At 34.8% G+C, this 18,008-nt stretch overlaps 2 protein-coding genes across 2 annotated transcripts; one reads left to right on the top strand and one right to left on the bottom strand.

Annotated features, from left to right (window-relative positions):
• Positions 1-2,939: 2,939 nt before the first annotated feature.
• LOC126825898 (ribonuclease P protein subunit p38) lies at positions 2,940-7,738 on the bottom strand. Its single transcript, XM_050555534.1, has 5 exons — positions 7,605-7,738; positions 6,597-6,647; positions 4,389-4,517; positions 3,599-3,818; positions 2,940-3,368 (listed from the first exon to the last, which is right to left on the bottom strand). The coding sequence occupies exons 1-5, from the start codon at positions 7,730-7,732 to the stop codon at positions 2,955-2,957; spliced, it is 942 nt and encodes a 313-aa protein (XP_050411491.1). The 5' UTR covers positions 7,733-7,738; the 3' UTR covers positions 2,940-2,954.
• A 501-nt stretch (positions 7,739-8,239) lies between these two features.
• Positions 8,240-17,542, top strand: LOC126825259 (ribonuclease H2 subunit B). The gene is made up of 10 exons (XM_050554841.1): positions 8,240-8,414; positions 10,505-10,576; positions 11,332-11,439; positions 12,109-12,182; positions 13,849-13,963; positions 14,809-14,873; positions 15,440-15,542; positions 16,193-16,274; positions 16,452-16,509; positions 16,853-17,542. Exons 1-10 carry the CDS (start codon positions 8,330-8,332, stop codon positions 17,021-17,023), a joined length of 933 nt encoding a protein of 310 aa, XP_050410798.1. The 5' UTR covers positions 8,240-8,329; the 3' UTR covers positions 17,024-17,542.
• The last annotated feature ends 466 nt before the right edge of the window (positions 17,543-18,008 follow it).

The following is an 18,008-nucleotide window of genomic DNA, read 5'->3' as shown; positions in this document are numbered from 1 at the left end:
TTTCTTTAGTTCATCATTATTTCAAGTACTGCTATTTTACCAAACATTTTCATGAAAATGTGGGAGCCTGGTAGTCCTGACTTTGAATCCCAGTGTGAAAAAGTGTGCCTTGTCATTCGGATGGGATGGAAAATAGAAATCCATCCATGCACATAAAAGAACCCTTGGCAGCTGGAATTTGAAGAAGAGTACGCAGAGACACTGTCTCTGCCAAATTTCTCCTCCTTGCATTGCACACGTAGCCATAGAAATCAACCATTACAATTGATTGTATTATAAATACAGCTGTTTATACTACTTTCTGGCACATATTTCAACATATCTAATAACTCAGTGCCTGAATTACAAGTCAAGTGGATATGCAGGGTTTTGTATTGTCTCGATGTTCGATCCCTGCATTGGCCGAGAAAGTTCATCCAGATTTTCCGGCGTGGTTCCCCCTTGTCAGTGATGCATGACGGAGGGTCTGACAAGGACAGCTGTCTAGTCCTTCGGATGATACGAAAAACCGAGGTCCCGTGTATACATTAGAATGCACGTAAAAGATCCCTTGGCAGTTGGAATTCGATATAAGAGTAGGCGATAGTGCCGCTGCCAGGGCAAAATTTCCCTCATAGCACACTGTATGGCGTATGCCGTCTTCATTAGCCCAGCATAGGAGTAGAACAGTAGGACGTTAAACCCCATTTCATTTCATTTCATTTTTTTGAGTTGTCCAATGCAAGCATTGTTGATATGAACTGTCAACTACGCATTACAAGTGAATGGGTAGTTTCCAAGGCCGCAGATCCTGGGGGGATGGGGGGATTTTCACTGGGGGGGGATTTCATATGCCTCGTCCCCCCCAGAAAAATGCATCGATAAAATTTCAAAAGTCTTATTTTCAGCCCGGGAAATGTAGCCTATATTTCCGAACATTCCGATGTACAATGCCCAGAAATGGTCTCAGATAGCATTTTGAGGCATTCTAATTTTAAAAAATCTTCCGGGGGAGGCACCAAGACCCCCGCTAAATGCCCGCCTGTAGCGCACGTGGCGTATGCCTTCGCCCGCCGTACTCTGTCAACATCTCCCAAAACTTGAGTCCTATTTTCAGGCTGAGGATATTTCCCCTTGGTTCAAAAATGCCCGGTCTTTGATGTAACCCAGATCTGAGAATGATCTCTTCATGACCTCAGCAGCTTATGCTCAGAGCTGGCCACTTGAGAAATTATTCATCACATTTTCATCCGTGACCGGCAATTTAGTAGCCTACCTATATCCCTATATTGCGAGGACTTCTTTGATTAATCAGTCCATATCAACTGTGGTTTACTCTTTATATTTTTAAAGTTTAATAATAAATATTTTTAACTTTTGTAATATAACCAGTCTGCCTGCACTCTAAGCCCTCATAACTACTTTTTACCGTATTCGTATTGATTATTCTTGCTCAAAAACGACAATTTATTCTCGGTACGTTCATCTCTGCAGAATGCTCAGAAATGGTCTCAGATAGTGTTTTCAGGCATCCTGCTTTCAAAATTTTCTGGGGGGGGGGGAGTCCAGACTCCGCCCGCCATCTCCGTCCCCCCCTAAAATTTAATAAGATCTGCGGCCATGGTAGTTTCACCTGTTTAACCTCAAAAGAATTATTGAAATGCAAGTGTACCATATTTAATTATCAAAATGAATGGAGGGTTCTCTATTAAACGGCCATATTTGCATGTCCTGACAAGGCTTATTTTAAAAAGAAACAACAGGTTTTTATATTTCATTCTAAATCTAGTATGTACATGTATGATACAAAGTGCAAGTTGCCTTAAGAGGAACTGTCAGTGCAGTGGAGGCGCCAGGGGAGCCCTCTGTTTGCCCCCCCCCCCCCCCCAATAATTTTAGAAAATAAAAAAAAGTATTTGTGATATGTTTCAGTAATCAATACCTTCTACGGTAAATAAATCCCACATCTCCACTCAGTCATAAACTTGCATGTTGTCTATTTTTCAAAATTTTCTTGGCGAGGTCCCCAATGGACTCGCTACTTTGGCGCTCACAAGGGGAATTCGTTGAGGTTCGCAAGTTCATTCGTTTGACATTTTGTTCTCTAGTCGGATAAACTAGTGATCAGGCGACGAACGGTATCTGGGCAGATCTATTTATCTCGACGATCGGTGCCTGACAGAATACTTTAAGACAGCATTTCCGGCAACCTGTTTTTCAATTTTTTCTGGGGGAGGCCTTTGCTCCCTTAACCTTGGACTTTGCCCCAGCTTTGCCCCTCCAATCACCGACGGCTGGCGCCACCTCTGTGTCAGTGACTATGTCTGTAGGGAATTGGTAGATACTCATGTAGTTATTCAATTTAAAAACATTCTTAGTTTTATATTAAAACAGGGATGGATAATTATATTTTCTGAAAACACTCTATTTACTCTTGGTAATAAGACCATGAAAAAATGTATGATTGGTAAAACTTTGATAAGTGAGCCTATATGAGTACCCATATTATGAGATCAGCTAAGTATGCAAATGTGTCGAGTTGACGTTCAACCCCATTTCTCTCTCTCACGTAAATCATTTATATAAACAAGTTTCCATTTACAATCCTTTCAGAGTTATTCCCCTTTAATCTTCTAAATCAATTTTTACCAAACATTCTAATAATGTGGGAGAGAAATAGCCTTTAACGTCCACTCAAAGCAGACTAGGTCATTTCAGGACAAACATATGGTACAATTTTATTTCAATAATTTTATTGCCCATAGCGGTCTTTAGAAGTGTGAGGAAATTGGAGGATCCGGTGAAAACCATGAAACTTTTTGCAAGTGACTCTACTACTTGTCAGTAAAAATTTGGATCAAAATCCATACTCCTTGACTCAATTACAGACCATACCATCTAAAGCGCACACATTAGACCTCTCAGCCACACACACCCCTAACATTCTAATAGAACAGAGATTGTTTTAAAAAGGTTTATTTTCCTTTCTTTTTCTTTTTTCTATTTTCATTACGTTTCATTGCACCTACATCCACACCTCTGTATTTGAAAGATAACAATGGGGTTTGTCCTTCTATTTTTTGTTTTTTAGTTTCTGTTGGAAAATAATCCTCTTCATCCATAGTTCCAGAGTCTTTTAATGAAATAAAATCATCTCCTAATTTATTTTCCTTTTTATAAACATAAAGATAAGAGTAGTCTTTCTTGGAATCAGACGTTTCCTTTTTTTGAGGCTTCACTTCATGAAGTTCTGTTCTGCTTTCTGCTATTTCCACATTTGCTACATCTGATTTTTGTTGTTCTTCTGGTAACCATGACAATTTAACTGGAGGTGCCTTTTTCCTCACATATTCTACAAACTCATCAAATAAAGATGTTTCTTCTTTCTTCTAGAAAATAACAAAAATCAATATTTATTTAACAATACGGCTGGCCCCCAGATCCATAGAATTAATTTGGTATTTGTTGTTTATTTTTTTGTCTTGTCTGCAGGTTTGTCTTGTCAGATTTGTGCAGTCTTCCTGCACTTACTATCTTCAAAGTATCTATAAAAATGTAACAAGGTGTAATATACAATGCATATCAGATACTTAGACAACAATATGATTATCGACATTACCTTAAAACCCAGTGCTGATATTGATTGAATACCAGTAAATTTTACCATATTTTCACTAAGATTTGGTAAACATATTGCTGGACAGTTTCTAACAGCAACTAAAGGTAGTAGATGTTGAGTAAGTATTTTAATCTTTGTTTCTCTACTGACTATCACCAATCTTAATCTATCTTTTTCTAAAGCTTTTGTCACAGTATTAATACCAATAGATAGTTCATTTCTGAAAAAAATATACAAAAAAGTTGATAATACTCAAAATATAAACACTTGAATGTTTATTTGGTTGTAAAGAAGAACAAAATTCAAAAATATTTTCAATAACAAATTTCCAAGTTATCTCCCCACTATGTTTAACCTTATGATATCTTGAGAACATGATGCAGGAAAAAATGGAAAATGAAATGGGGTTTACTTTCCTGACATAGTGGAATTGCTAGGATTTTTCCAAATGGAGTAAGCAAGAACCAGAACCCTATGAAATTCTTAATAAATTTACTGAGGTTGGATGGCCAAATGGTTAGCGTGTGTGTGCAGCATCATAAGGTCTGTCATTGAGTCAACTGGCGTGGTTTCGATTCCCCGGTTATACTTGACAAGGAGTAGGGTCGCCTGTCCAACCTAGTGGGTTTTCTCTGGGTCTTCTGGTTTACTACCACTGCTAAAGACCCCCACGCGCAAGCGAATTATTGAAACAAAATTGAACCATGTTAGTTCCGAAATGACCTGGTTTGTGATGAGTGGAGGTTAAATCTCTCTCTCTCAAATTAAATAAATCACAATCATAATCCACCTCATCTCTTTTCTTTTGTCAACTTCTTCAGATTGTTCACTTGAAAGTTGATTCTCTTTTTTCTGTTTCAGAAATATTTTACGTTCTTTATTACTTTGAAAAACTGGTTGTAATTTGACTGGGAAACATCTGAAAGAAAGACATTTGAACTTGACTTTTGATTTGAGTATGTTTATGTTTAACAATAAATGTTCATGACTTGAAAGAAGCTAAAGTTCAACAAAAAAAGAAATTCTGAATTTGGCTGATCTAATTACATTTTATTTCCAATTATTTTACGATTTCCAGAAAAATCATATGCAGTTTTTAGTGGTTATTTCTAAGTCTAATTATATTTCAAAATCATTTCACAGAAATTCCAATAATAATTTGTACGAAACTTATATGCAGAGACAAAGATAGCACAACCAATCACATGCTTGGGGTCACGGGTTCGATTCACACAACTTGTCACATGCCTGGGGTTGCAGGAACCAGGCCTATTGTTTGCTTAACAACGATATGTGGGTATTTATTAGGGATGCAATCATGCAACGATATATCATGGTTCGGTACACATGGTACTTGAGACGGCATACCGTTGTATACATGCCATGGTTCGGTTGTAAACTTTAAATTCTGTACCGTTTTCTTCCCAAACTCAACTACATGTACCATGCTGAGGTATCCCCCTGTTGTTCATATGACAATGAGGAAAGATGGCTTCCGGCAATGTCCCGCCAAAGTTATAATCGCCTCCACTAAATCTCGCATATGGGAACATTTTGAATTTAAAGATAGAAAAGCTGTGACTAAGGATGTAACAACATGTCACCATTGTTATGTTCATGTTTCCTAACAAGCTGGGAACACGTCAACATGGCGACAGATATAAAACACCACCATCCACAAATAAACGTTGATGTCACTTGTAAGAAATTATAATAGTCACCTCAACACAAATCTGCATACAAGAAGTGATAAAAATTAAAATACATTAAAATGTTGATAAATTGAACTTTTAAAAAAAATTAAGACAATTTGAGTAAATATGAATTGTTTATTAATTAATAGTTACAATTTAAATATCATCTACATGTTGGGGTTTTTTTTGGGGGGGGGGGGGAGTAAATTTGGAAAGAAATAATATCGCGATGCGTATTGTATCGTAAGGTCCATACTGTGATATGTATCATATCGTGAGGTAAGCATATTGTTGCAGCCCTAGTATTTATTGTACAATGTACATGTATTTTGATTCAAATATCATAATAATTATGATAAATATGTACATATGTCATTATTATACTGGTTTATCATGACACAGTACCTAAAACAAATCGTAAGTTTCCAATCTTTTACTACACAACAAAATCAATATACAACATTAATTAAATGGCACAGGACATCCTGTTGACACTTCTTTTTAAATCAAGCAATACTTGTCTCAAAAGGATTGTTAATGAACATTTTATGTTGGTTTTTTTTCAAAATCGGAAATAATAGTCATTTGTTTTGGGTTGTCATTTAAGGTTGTTAGACAGAACATAGACAGAACAAGTCTTAACACTACTACAAGATGACTACCAGTAGATATAATAAGGATGGATAGATGTTTTAATGTATTGTGAAAACTATACTAGTCACTTGAGACTAACAACATAACTGTCATAGTGACAGAGTCCATCCTAGCTGTGGTGCAGGACAAGGGCCTAGCAGGGAAAAGCATCTTAGTCATTTGGATGGATACGAAAAAAATTTTGTTTTACTTGTCTCAACTACACTTGGATCTGGAAGAGTTGTTATATTACCCGCGTTTTGACTGAAGTGAGGGATAAGCCAATGAAACGGTCTGTTACAGCGACTTATTGGTGTGCCATGCACGGAACTGTGGGTAAACTACTAGAAACACCAACGCTGATTGATTAATCAATGTCTGACACCATAGGGTCAAAAGTCGCCCGTATGACCTTTGACGCAACCTACTAAAACAACTGGTCAGATCTTCATGTAGTGTAGGCCATCGAAAGTATAAAAAAAACGAAACGAAATATAGATCTGTATTTTAATCAGATTTACATTGGCGTGCATGTAAAAGAACCTTTGTCAATTGGTGTCCAGGCAAAATGTCCCTCATTATAGCACACTGACACTGTATGGCATATGCCCGTCTTTATTAGCCTGGTTGGTGCTCCATTTTATTCATTTATTCAACCTAGTGATACTTACTCTTTTAGTTTATTTAGCAGTTCAGTTTGTAAGTTTTCTGGAACAAATGGCCTGAAAAAAAAAAAGAAACCAGAAAATTTAAAGAAACAAAACTACTTGTATGTACAATGTAGACATAACTTGTGTGATACTATGATAAAACTACCATGTTATTCAGTGACACTAGCCACAAAAACTTGCAGAAAATATTGATTATTTATCAGAGAGAACAACCAATCAGTTGTGATTAATTAGTATTCACCTCTTACCTTTGGAGAACAGCATGCCTTTTTATGGGTTGGCAATGAGTCGTTTAATTGATTATGATCAACAGTTGAAACCATGTTCAAAATTATTAAAAGGGGATCACGTGGCTAAGTGGGTAAGACGCTAGCTCGCTAGCCTGGAGGTCGGGTGTTCGATTCCTGCATTGGCCGAGAAAGTTCATCCAGATTTTCCGGCGTGGTTCTCCCTTGTCAGTGATGCAGGACGGAGGGGCTGACAAGGAAAGCTGTCTAGTCGTTCGGATGGGACGAAAAACCGAGGTCCCGTGTACACATTGGCGTGCACGTAAAAGATCCCTTGGCAGTTGGAATTCGATATAAGAGTAGGCCGTAGTGCCGCTGTCCGGGTAAAATTTCCCTCATAGCACACTGTATGGCGTATGCCCGTCTTCATTAGCCCAGGTTAGGAGCAGAACAGTAGGACGTTAAACTCCATTTCATTTCATTTCATTTTCAAAATTATTAAAAGGCAATTGTCAATTTTATCAAATTATTACGAGATCATATTTAATTTTATCAAATGATTATGTGGAAATTGTTAATTTCATCAAATATTACACTACAATTCTTGATTTTATCAAAGCAAAATATACTGATTGTGATTTGGCCGTTTGGAATTAATGATTATGGCTATGAAGTATGATTGGCCTAGTAGTATGACTATTGCTATTCCATGGCCATTAATTTTGGCCGGTTTGGTATTTGGCCATAATGACTACATCTCCACGAATCAGTAGCGCCATACCATGTTTCTGTGTAAGGATTCCTTAACACATTCTTGAACTGTGGCTTAAATTTCTTCTTTGCTTCCGTGGTAGCTCTTATACTTTGCTTTTGTTGATGTTTACTCAACACAGGCAAGGAGGCTGCCATAATGAAAAGGGGAATAACTCTATTTTATAATCACTCGCTACTTAGAGCACATTCCGTCAAATGTCTTCGCACAATAATTTTATTCACCAGAAATCTCAAAATTAATATTATTGATATTCATTTCACTTACAAACTCATATTTTTCTCTATAAACAAAACAACAAATACAAAATTTTGATCCCACTCCAAATTACACGTGACCACGATCTTTTGCAAAAACATTTCAAAATCATATAAAGAGATGGTAGAGGAATATAAATTCGATATAATAAACGATTAGTTCAGAATGATTATAATCCTCGGATTGACTACATGATTTCAAAGGGGCATGAATTATACTAATTAATGATGATGAAACGAGAGTAGGGATTTATCACGACATCCAACGACGAAAATTAAAATATTAATTTGTGGATGCAAAAATGAATTGCTTTGATGAGCGAAAAATCATTTATTCAAGTTAGTCCTGGGAACTTTAACATAAAATGTAGTCAATCCGTGTTTACATTTTACATTTCCCGCCACATTTTTAGTAAACGAAAGTAACTTTGATTAACGGTATCTAAAAGTATAAAAAAGTATAAACAATAACCCGCCATGCCAAAACGTCCACCCTCAAGACAGTCAAGTTCTAAAACGATTCAAGAGGCAGATCAATCGCAATGGGTGTTTCTAATGAATGGTAGGCTGAAAATTTGGTACATGTAATATATATTGTATTGTCATTCACTCGTCATTAACATTAAAATAAATTGTGAAGTCACCAGAGCAGAACCATTCGATTCATTTCATGGATTTGTAGCCGTGGTGGCTCAGTGAGTAAGATGTTGGCGCGTAAAACTGTGTTCGATCCTGGTGTAGGCCTAGATAGTTCATCAGGATTTTCCAGCGTAGTGCTGGACGGAGGGCATGGGACAATACATAACATTTTACATAGTCATTCGGATGACATAAATTAAAAAAACTGAGGGCCCGTGTATACATTGGTGTGCCCACAGAAACCCCGGTCATTTGAATCCAAAATAAGAGTAGACCTAGGCGGCATAGTGCTCAGGGGTGCCGGAACGGGACGAGGGCCAGGGTACCAAAAGATGGGGGGGGGTCTCTTCCCCGGCCTCTAGAATATTTTGAAATTTGTCAATTATGAGAACGCTGTTTAGAGCGCCTCTAGCATTCCAAATTCCAACATAAAACCCTTTAAAATACATGATAATGAAAGAGACAAAAGCCTGATCATTCACAATTTTCGTATCATGAGCAATTTATCTCATAAAAAATTCTTTTTAATTTGACATTCAATACACAAATCTTCATAATTTATCTCATAAAAAATTCTTTTTAATTTGACATTCAATACACAAATCTTCATTAAGAAAATAGATTTAGAGACACGATTCTTGCAAGAGCTCATATTCAGGAGCAAGTGTTTTTGAGACACTATAATGAGTTATGAGACTATAATCGACCGAAATAATTGATGCTCTGATCAGATTTCACAATAAATTCAGATATTTTCACTATGTCTATTTCGTCCATTCTGAACTTGTGAATTTTGGCAAATAGACGATTGTTCAGAGAATGAATAGACTAGCAAAAAGGTTGAAAACTTTCATCATTAGGGCATGGGTATAAATGTATACCCCAGAAAAGGGCAGGGTTCCATTTGTATACCCTGGTACCCGGGTTCCAGCACCCCTGATAGAGCTGCTGTCTAGGCAAAATTTCCCTCATAGCACAATATATTAATTAGGCTATATACTATATGGTCCTGTGACTCCTGTCTTCATTATACATGTAGCTCTGTTTTTCCAGGGGGGGGGGGGGGGGGTCTGAATATACTTGGACACCCCCCCCCCCCAAAAAAAAAAAAATTTACATAGTAGGCCCTAACTCCTATTTATTTACAACAATTATTAGGATTAGTTAAGATTCTATCTGTATAAAACAATGTACAAATTAAAACACAAACACTTATGTTTACTTTTTGAAATCCATTTATAATACACAAAATGTACAAAATACTTTAAATATCTATACAACTTTCTTGTAAATGTCAATGTGTATATGTATATATATAGTATTGTAGTTAACAAGGTGATTGTCAAATATGCATCCTCATAAACTAAAGTTATGTGATCAAGTTTTGTTTCATTTGGATCCTCCTCATAAAAATTCCCTGCTAAACTCTCGTTGTCAAGTTGTTCATAACTCAAGCGTAACATTCGATATGTAAAAGTCATGAAAAAAATATGAATACAGCACCCCCTGACTTAAACATGATAAACATTGTATTGGTGTGATGTTTTAGTTTAATCCCGTGAAATATGCCAAAACAGTGTTTACAGAAGACTGAAACTTTAAAAAAATTTTATGGGGGTGCGCCCCCCACACCAGCGGGAGGGTGACCCTCCCACACTCTCCCTATCGCGCTACATCGGCTGCTGTGCAGCCTCGTGCCCCTGGCGTCACATATATAATTTCATTTGCGGACCCCCCCAATATATATTTCACGACTACGCCTCTAGCGTCAAACACCAAATTTGGCAACAACCCAGCAAATATGACATGTCATAATAATTAATATAGAGCTTCCATCCTGAACTCATGTATAGCATCTATTTAGACACTTTTTGAGGGTTTATAACATTGGGACTCCAATCAGACACAGAATCATTTTCTCGAAACCATTCTTTCAGATACATGAGAATGAGAAAATGGAACATTGATATTAATAATTAATATTATTATTTAGTATATTTCATATCTTTTTAGATAACCTTTTAGAAATCAGTGGAGATACTGAAGAGAGACCAGTTATTTGTCAATTAAGACATCCTAAAACAGGTACAGTATAACTATAATTTAATATTCTATATTTCTATAAAGATCCATACTAACAGTTAGTAATGTAAATATATTACATGTACAGTATTTCTATGAGCAGTCAAAAATATAAAATCTAAACCAGGGGTCCCCAAATTTTTCAGCTTAAGGGCCACAAAGATTAACTCTGGGGGTCAGAACCTTAAAAGGACAGAAAAAAACCCAGCTAAAATCATGAGGTAACACTGACTTGGCAGTCACAGAGAGAGGTACTAACATCAGGGTTAGATGAAGTGGCTGACAGAAGGAGCACATCAACATTATGGACTCAATAAGAACAAACTCAAAACCTGAAAAACATAACAGGATCTAGCTCTAGCGGAAAGCATGGATGGGCTTCAAGGTTTGAGGACCTCTGAACTAAACATTTACACAATACCTTATTCTTTAAATTGTTGCAATGGCATTTAGTTATTGAACTGGAATATACAGGTCATAATTCTATGGAATACATGTACTGCTTATTACTGAGCGACGTTGTTTTGACTAATTCTCAGTAATAAGCAGTAAATGTATTCCTTAGAATTGTGACCTTATTCTTTGGTAGAGATCTGAATCTCATGTAGGCTGGGGAGTGGTGACTTGGTACGATAATATGTCAAAACACTCTTACTCATCTGTAAATTTCTTTACATAAAACAATTGATTAGATAATGCATCAATATAAATCAATATTTCATTTTTTAATATAAAATTTGTGTTATTCTGTTATATAGATGAAGGTTCTTTATATTTGTTTGATCAACATGGTAAGGATGTGTATGAAATAATTAAATATAAAGAAGAATTTAGATCGTGGTTAATAGGTGAATCAGTTCAAAAAGGTAGGTTCTGTAAAATAGAAATCAATGTGAGCTACAAGCAGTATTTTGTTTTAATCTGTAATGTAATAAAATAAAGTATGGAAAAGTTACTTGTGGAAGAACTTCTTGATGTAATGTTTTATAATTTGAAACATTTCTGATTGTTAATTTTGAATTCGTTTTGCAGAGTTATCTTTCTATTTGATCGTAAATCAAGGTGTTATCACCTGTAAGTTTCCGACGCATTATAAATCATGCCGTTATCTTTCTGTACATATTTGAATTTTAAAGCTTGTGAACGTGGTACCGGACAGAATACTCTATGTTGGTTTTTTTAAAACTTGACATTGATTTTATAGCTGGCGTGGGTGACTTTTCTGCTGGTGGGCTAATGAAGATAGGTGTATGACATGCAATGAGGAAAATTTTGTCAAGATATTTTACATGCTGACCAATGTGTTCACGACAGGAACTCAGTTTTTTGTGCCATCCGAATGACTACACTGTTCCTTGCCAGGCCCTCCATCCTACTTGACTGATAAGTGGAAACCATACTGGGAAATACCAGGGAGCTTATCTCAGCCAACATCGAACCCCAGACCTTCTGGTTAGGGAGCTAGGGAAGAACAGTGATTTTGTCAAATCAGATTTTCCCTGTATCTTAAAAAAGATTTTTTTTTGTTTTAATAGATGGGGGTATTATTTTAACAACACAAATAGATCCAGTCTTCCTAGTATTACCATATCTTATACAACAAGATAAGGTAAGTTATCTATATCAATCAGATTGATAAATACTAAATTTTATATTATCTGCTTGTAAAAATAAATTAGATTTTAGTTTAATGGCCTTCTTGATTATCCCAAAGGGTTTATTTCGCGCAATATTTTTGTCCCCCGCCTTTCGAAGAAAGCAGGGGACTATTAAAATGGGTTCGTCCGTCTGTCTGTCCGTCTGTCTGTCCGTCTGTCCGTCCGTCTGTCTGTCCGTCACACTTTTTGGGACACAATAACTCTCTTCCTAATTGAGCTAGAATGTTCAAACTTGGTGTATGTGTTTATTAGGTCAATGCCTTGATGGAGTTCGAAGATGAGCATTTTCCGCTTAGGGTAAGCAGAGATAAGCAATTTGATTGGTTGATGCTTTGGGACACGATAACTCTCTTCCTAATTGGGCTAGAATGTTCAAACTTGGTGTATGTGTTGATTAGGTCAATGCCTTGATGGAGTTCGAAGATGAGCATTTTCCGCTTAGGGTAAGCAGAGATAAGCAATTTGATTGGTTGATGCTTTGGGACACGATAACTTTTAATTGAGCTAGAATGTTCAAACTTGGTGTATGTGTTTATTAGGTCAATGCCTTGATGGAGTTCGAAGATGAGCATTTTCCGCTTAGGGTAAGCAGAGATAAGCAATTTGATTGGTTGATACTTTGGGGCACGATAACTCTCTTCCTAATTGAGCTAGAATGTTCAAACTTGGTGTATGTGTTGATTAGGTCAATGCCTTGATGGAGTTCGAAGATGAGCATTTTCCGCTTAGGGTAAGCAGAGATAAGCAATTTGATTGGTTGATGCTTTGGGACACGATAACTTTAGTTCTAATTAAGTGAGATTGATGAAACTTGGTGTATAGTTTCATTACAGTAATATCTTGACTAAGTTTGATAATGAGCATTTTCTGCTCAGGGTAAGCAGCAATTTGATTGGTTGATACTTTGGGGCACGATAACTCTCTTCCTAATTGAGCTAGAATGTTCAAACTTGGTGTATGTGTTGATTAGGTCAATGCCTTGATGGAGTTCGAAGATGAGCATTTTCCGCTTAGGGTAAGCAGAGATAAGCAATTTGATTGGTTGATGCTTTGGGACACGATAACTTTAGTTCTAATTAAGTGAGATTGATGAAACTTGGTGTATAGTTTCATTACAGTAATACCTTGACTAAGTTTGATAATGAGCATTTTCTGCTCAGGGTAAGCAGAGCGATACGCAATTTGATTGGTCGAGACTTTGGAAAACAATAACTCTCCTACTTTGATTGTTAGACTATAAGTAAAGATATACTGTTTGATTGTTCAATACTTTGTAAAAGATAATTTGTGATAAATTTATATGTGTCCTCTAATTATTTTCCTATTTCGGCGGGGGACATCAGCCTCACTGTTGGCTTGTTATTTATCTTTTGAAGATGGAATCTGCCATTTTCAGACCTTTCATATGAAATCATCATGCTAATCTCAACAAATGGAATTGATGAAACAGCAGATTATTAATTTATTTAAAGGTACTTCAACCAGTAAAAAAAATAAAGTACATCATGTAACTCTTATTACCATATACAACAATAAGAATTCCTTTAAATGGTAAATATATAACATAAGATCAGATAGTTATAGATGATTATTAGTAAATTCAAATTATGTTTTCAGTGTAGTAAATATATGACATTAGATCAGATAGTTATAGATGATAAATATACAGAATGTATAAGATTACCAGATTGTAATGGTTTAAATGAATTAACACAAGTAGCTGATGTTAAAGGTGTGTATCCCTTGTTCTGGATATAAATTTGGAGTATCTGCTTTGCTTGGAAGTATTTTCTTTAAATGACAAATATCTTATATTTGCTACTTATATTTGATAAGTAATTAAGGTTTGAATTTTACTGTAACTGCAAATTCTCTGCCTCATCAATGTATATATATACCTCAAAAATTATTATGTGTTAGTCTCATTCTGACGTTATATGTCATGCAACAAGATTTCCAGACCTTTTCATTGCAACTTCTTTATATGGAGCAGTATTCTCAGCAATGCCAAAACCATAAAATGTCACAGTGTTACTAGGGGTGGGGAAATCATTTTTTTTTTTTAAATTCTTCAAATGCAAAGAGGTTATATAAGCGAATTGTGCCAAAATTAACAAATTTGACCAAAAATTTGCTCTTATTGTGATCACTGATCAGTGCAGAATAATATAATTCAATAGTCTAAACTACATGTCTTAAAATTTATGTGCATAAATGGAAAGACCAATCTTTCATGTATTATAAACTAACCAAAACATTACTGTAAACTGTACAATTAGGCCATGCAGGTTTATAGTCATTTTAACAATGTTTTTTTATGAAGTAATGACACTAGCGTAGTTTAGAAATAATCAATGTTATGAAATAGTGTAAAAATTAAATAATTGCTGCTCAAAATAAGAAAATTACTTTACAAAAAGAAAATTCTGGGTTTTTTATTGTCTGAGAATTTAAACATTAATAGAAAAGGGTAGTATTCTTAAAAAATTCAAATTTTATTTGCTGCATATGTATTTCAAGTTCAAAATTTCTGTACATGTACAATCATTTCAAGTAGATGTAATTATATTTTTTCAGGTGAGAATGATTTCAAGGCATATAGATATAATAAAGATAAAACGTTATCATGGTTAAAGGCAAAGGTTTGTTTAATATTTTTTACACTTTTTACTCTTGATGGCTATAATTTACATAATTGATGAATTATTTACCTTATCTTACATATCATATGTAAGAAATATAAATAAGCTGACTCATATATATCATTCTATCATATCTCAGGATTTTTCTAGTCAGGTTCCCACTGTCTGGACTTCAAGGTTGATAAATAATTATTGCCTGGTCGTTCGAATGGGACCCCCAAAAAGTTCAATCCATGTACACATAAGACTGCATGTATAAGGCCCCTTGTCAGCTGGAATTTGCTGAAGAGTCCTATATAGTTTCCAAATAACAGACTTTTTTGTTTTTGATGAGATGTTAAACTCTATTCCTTGTTTTTTAAAAACAATTTTAGATATGATATATATTCTCTAATAGCAGTTTAAAAAATTTGTTAAAATAGGGAATGAATAATAAGGACGAACAGTACCTAGATTTTGCCATAATATCATTTTAATCTACCTCAAATTAGTTTAGGGAAAATCCTTGAAATTATTAAAGAGTTGAAATTCTGTCAATACAGTATTTTTGTTGTGGTTATTTGCAGGTTGATATTTTAACTGATGGAATTATAGAAAAGGGAATTCAAGTTATAAGATCACAGAGTGCTATGTATGTTAAATCTAATAAAGAAGAGAATTTGGACAGAGGTGTGATTTTTTTATAGAATAGTTTCAATTATTTGACCTTTATTATCTATTAATGTAAACCCAACGACTATCATGTTGACATTTCTGCACATCTAATTACTGGTGTTGTCTTGACCCAACTATGGTCATTTTGACAGGATATTGATTGACCCTGAAATATTATGTACATTATGACGGTATAAAATACCTTCCAATGTATCGATTGTCTGAAACCTAATGTTACAAGTCATTCCAACATCAAAAACTAAAAATTTATATATTATAATATGTTGTGTTTTTTAACATAGCTGTATATCTCAAATATAATTTTTAATAATGTCTTTGAATATAGAATTGAATTGAATTCTATGCATAATTATATTTTGACATGTTTTAACCATATGATGTCTCCTGCAGCAAGATCTCGTCACAAATTATATCAATGTCAGGAGTGTACTGTGCGGTGTACGCTGACTGGCTGGCCCCATACCCATTCACATGATTTAATATTTGTTGTTTATTTCTTGCAGTGTATGTGTATTTTTTCTTTTCTGCAGCTTTGTCTGTGTATTGCGGTTTTCCAGCACTTACAAATATTTGACTTTAATCTTTCTACAATGATTAAAGTATAAAATATTAAAATCTTTAAATACTCTTTTATATTTGTTCAGATGCATATGTGAAATACTCATATGGTATTATATCAGACTACCTCCCATTACAGATTAGTCAAGAATTAAAAACCTATCTGGGGTATGTAAACTAATTTTAGAATTGCTCCGGTTTTTATAAATTGCTAATAAGAAATATCTGTTTTTCAGTAATTGAGAATATTATATTCCATGTAGATCTGATGGGCTTATCACATCTTACTTATAGTAAAATAAAAACTGGACAAGACTTTATTGTTTATATTGATTTATCTTTCAGTATACCTGACTGTGAAGAAAAGGTGTCAAACAACCCTGTAGAAGAACCTCCGGCTAAGGTATAGCACTATTTATATATTTGACTATTCTTCGTAAAGATGTCACATTTTCCATAGATATATTAAAATTTAAAAAATTCTGAATTTTGTATCTTTCAGAAGAATACTATGTATAAAAAATACAACAACCATTTATATGGAATACAATCAGTGTTTCATTATACGTGTGGCACAACGTTTCTACAAGTGTTCTCTTACCGTTTTTGAGCACAAATGGTCATTGTTTTTTTTAATGTGCTCAGTCGGTAAATTATATAGAAATCATCAATGTTGTTTTCAAGGTAGGATTTTGGTAGAGTAACCTATTTGATGGTTTTAACCTATTCAATTTTCTATTTTACAGAGAGTGAAACTAGAAGATATAAAACCATTAGAAGACTATTCAAAACAAAACGATGACAAAAAGAAGCCAACACTTTCTAAAAAACTTTCAATGGCTCAGAAGAAATTAGAAAAAATTGATAAGAAAGGAATGAAGAGTTTATCTAGTTTTTTTTCTCCAAAACCTAAATAATTTGTTTTACCATTATAAAGCCATTGTTTTGCATTTACGGACCTTTAAACTGTTCTTTACCAATCAATTAGAATGCCAGTAAAATGTTGATATATCTTGAGAGCCAGTAGACTTTATTATCCAGAAGTTATTGAATAGAAACTTTTTAACTAACTGTAATTTGTCCAATTTGAATATTTGGACCAGAAACCTGGTTCAAGTGCTACTCATGGCAAGAAGATCCTCATGAAACTTTCCATGCAAGTTCCTTGGACTATTGTGAAAAAATTTAAGGACTTGATTTTTGGTATGATGTCGCAATTCCAACATCGTGAGGATGACATCATGCACGGTCCTAAAGTTCAATAGAACACTTGTATTTGCGTTCTGCATGTGAGGGCAAATTAATTGTCAGTATCCTATGATAATTATTGTCTGCACGGTGTGATTATGCATTTTATTAATTGGTGCTTGTATGTATAGATCTTACTTAATTGTAATAAAAACACTGCCAAATACCGGTAGAAACTATATACTTTATCTGTATTTGTTTCTACCAGTACAAGAGGGTTAAATTATGTGTCACAAGGGCAATACATATTCTTGTTAGAATCTTTAAAAACTATGTGGGATTGTTCATTGCAGAATAAGGAAAAACCCTATCCATTTTCAAAATACTATGGTTGTGCATAGTTTTCTTTCCATTCCCATTTTGAGATTTAAATCTTGGGACAGAATTCATGGTGGTTTTTTATTTTGATTTTCAGTGCTCTGCGACCTTTCATTCCTGAGTTATCCCCCTTGTCAGAAAAACTTGTTAACTCGATGAGGCTCCAGTTTTTAACAGTTTTTTCAGAGAAAGAAACCTATTGATTTTTTAGTGTTTGGCAACTTTCCGTTTTCACCCTTTGTGCAAAATATTGTTCACGCAATAGATGCTCGAGTTTTAAACTAATTTCAAATTTGTTGTGTAGCATTGAGGTCATGATTGGTCGATCCCTATCGA

This window comes from Patella vulgata, chromosome 1, assembly GCF_932274485.2.
Source record: "Patella vulgata chromosome 1, xgPatVulg1.2, whole genome shotgun sequence".
Classification (NCBI taxonomy): domain Eukaryota; kingdom Metazoa; phylum Mollusca; class Gastropoda; family Patellidae; genus Patella; species Patella vulgata.
The sequence above is the reverse complement of the archived record's forward strand: the minus strand, read 5'-3'. Positions and strand labels throughout refer to the sequence as shown.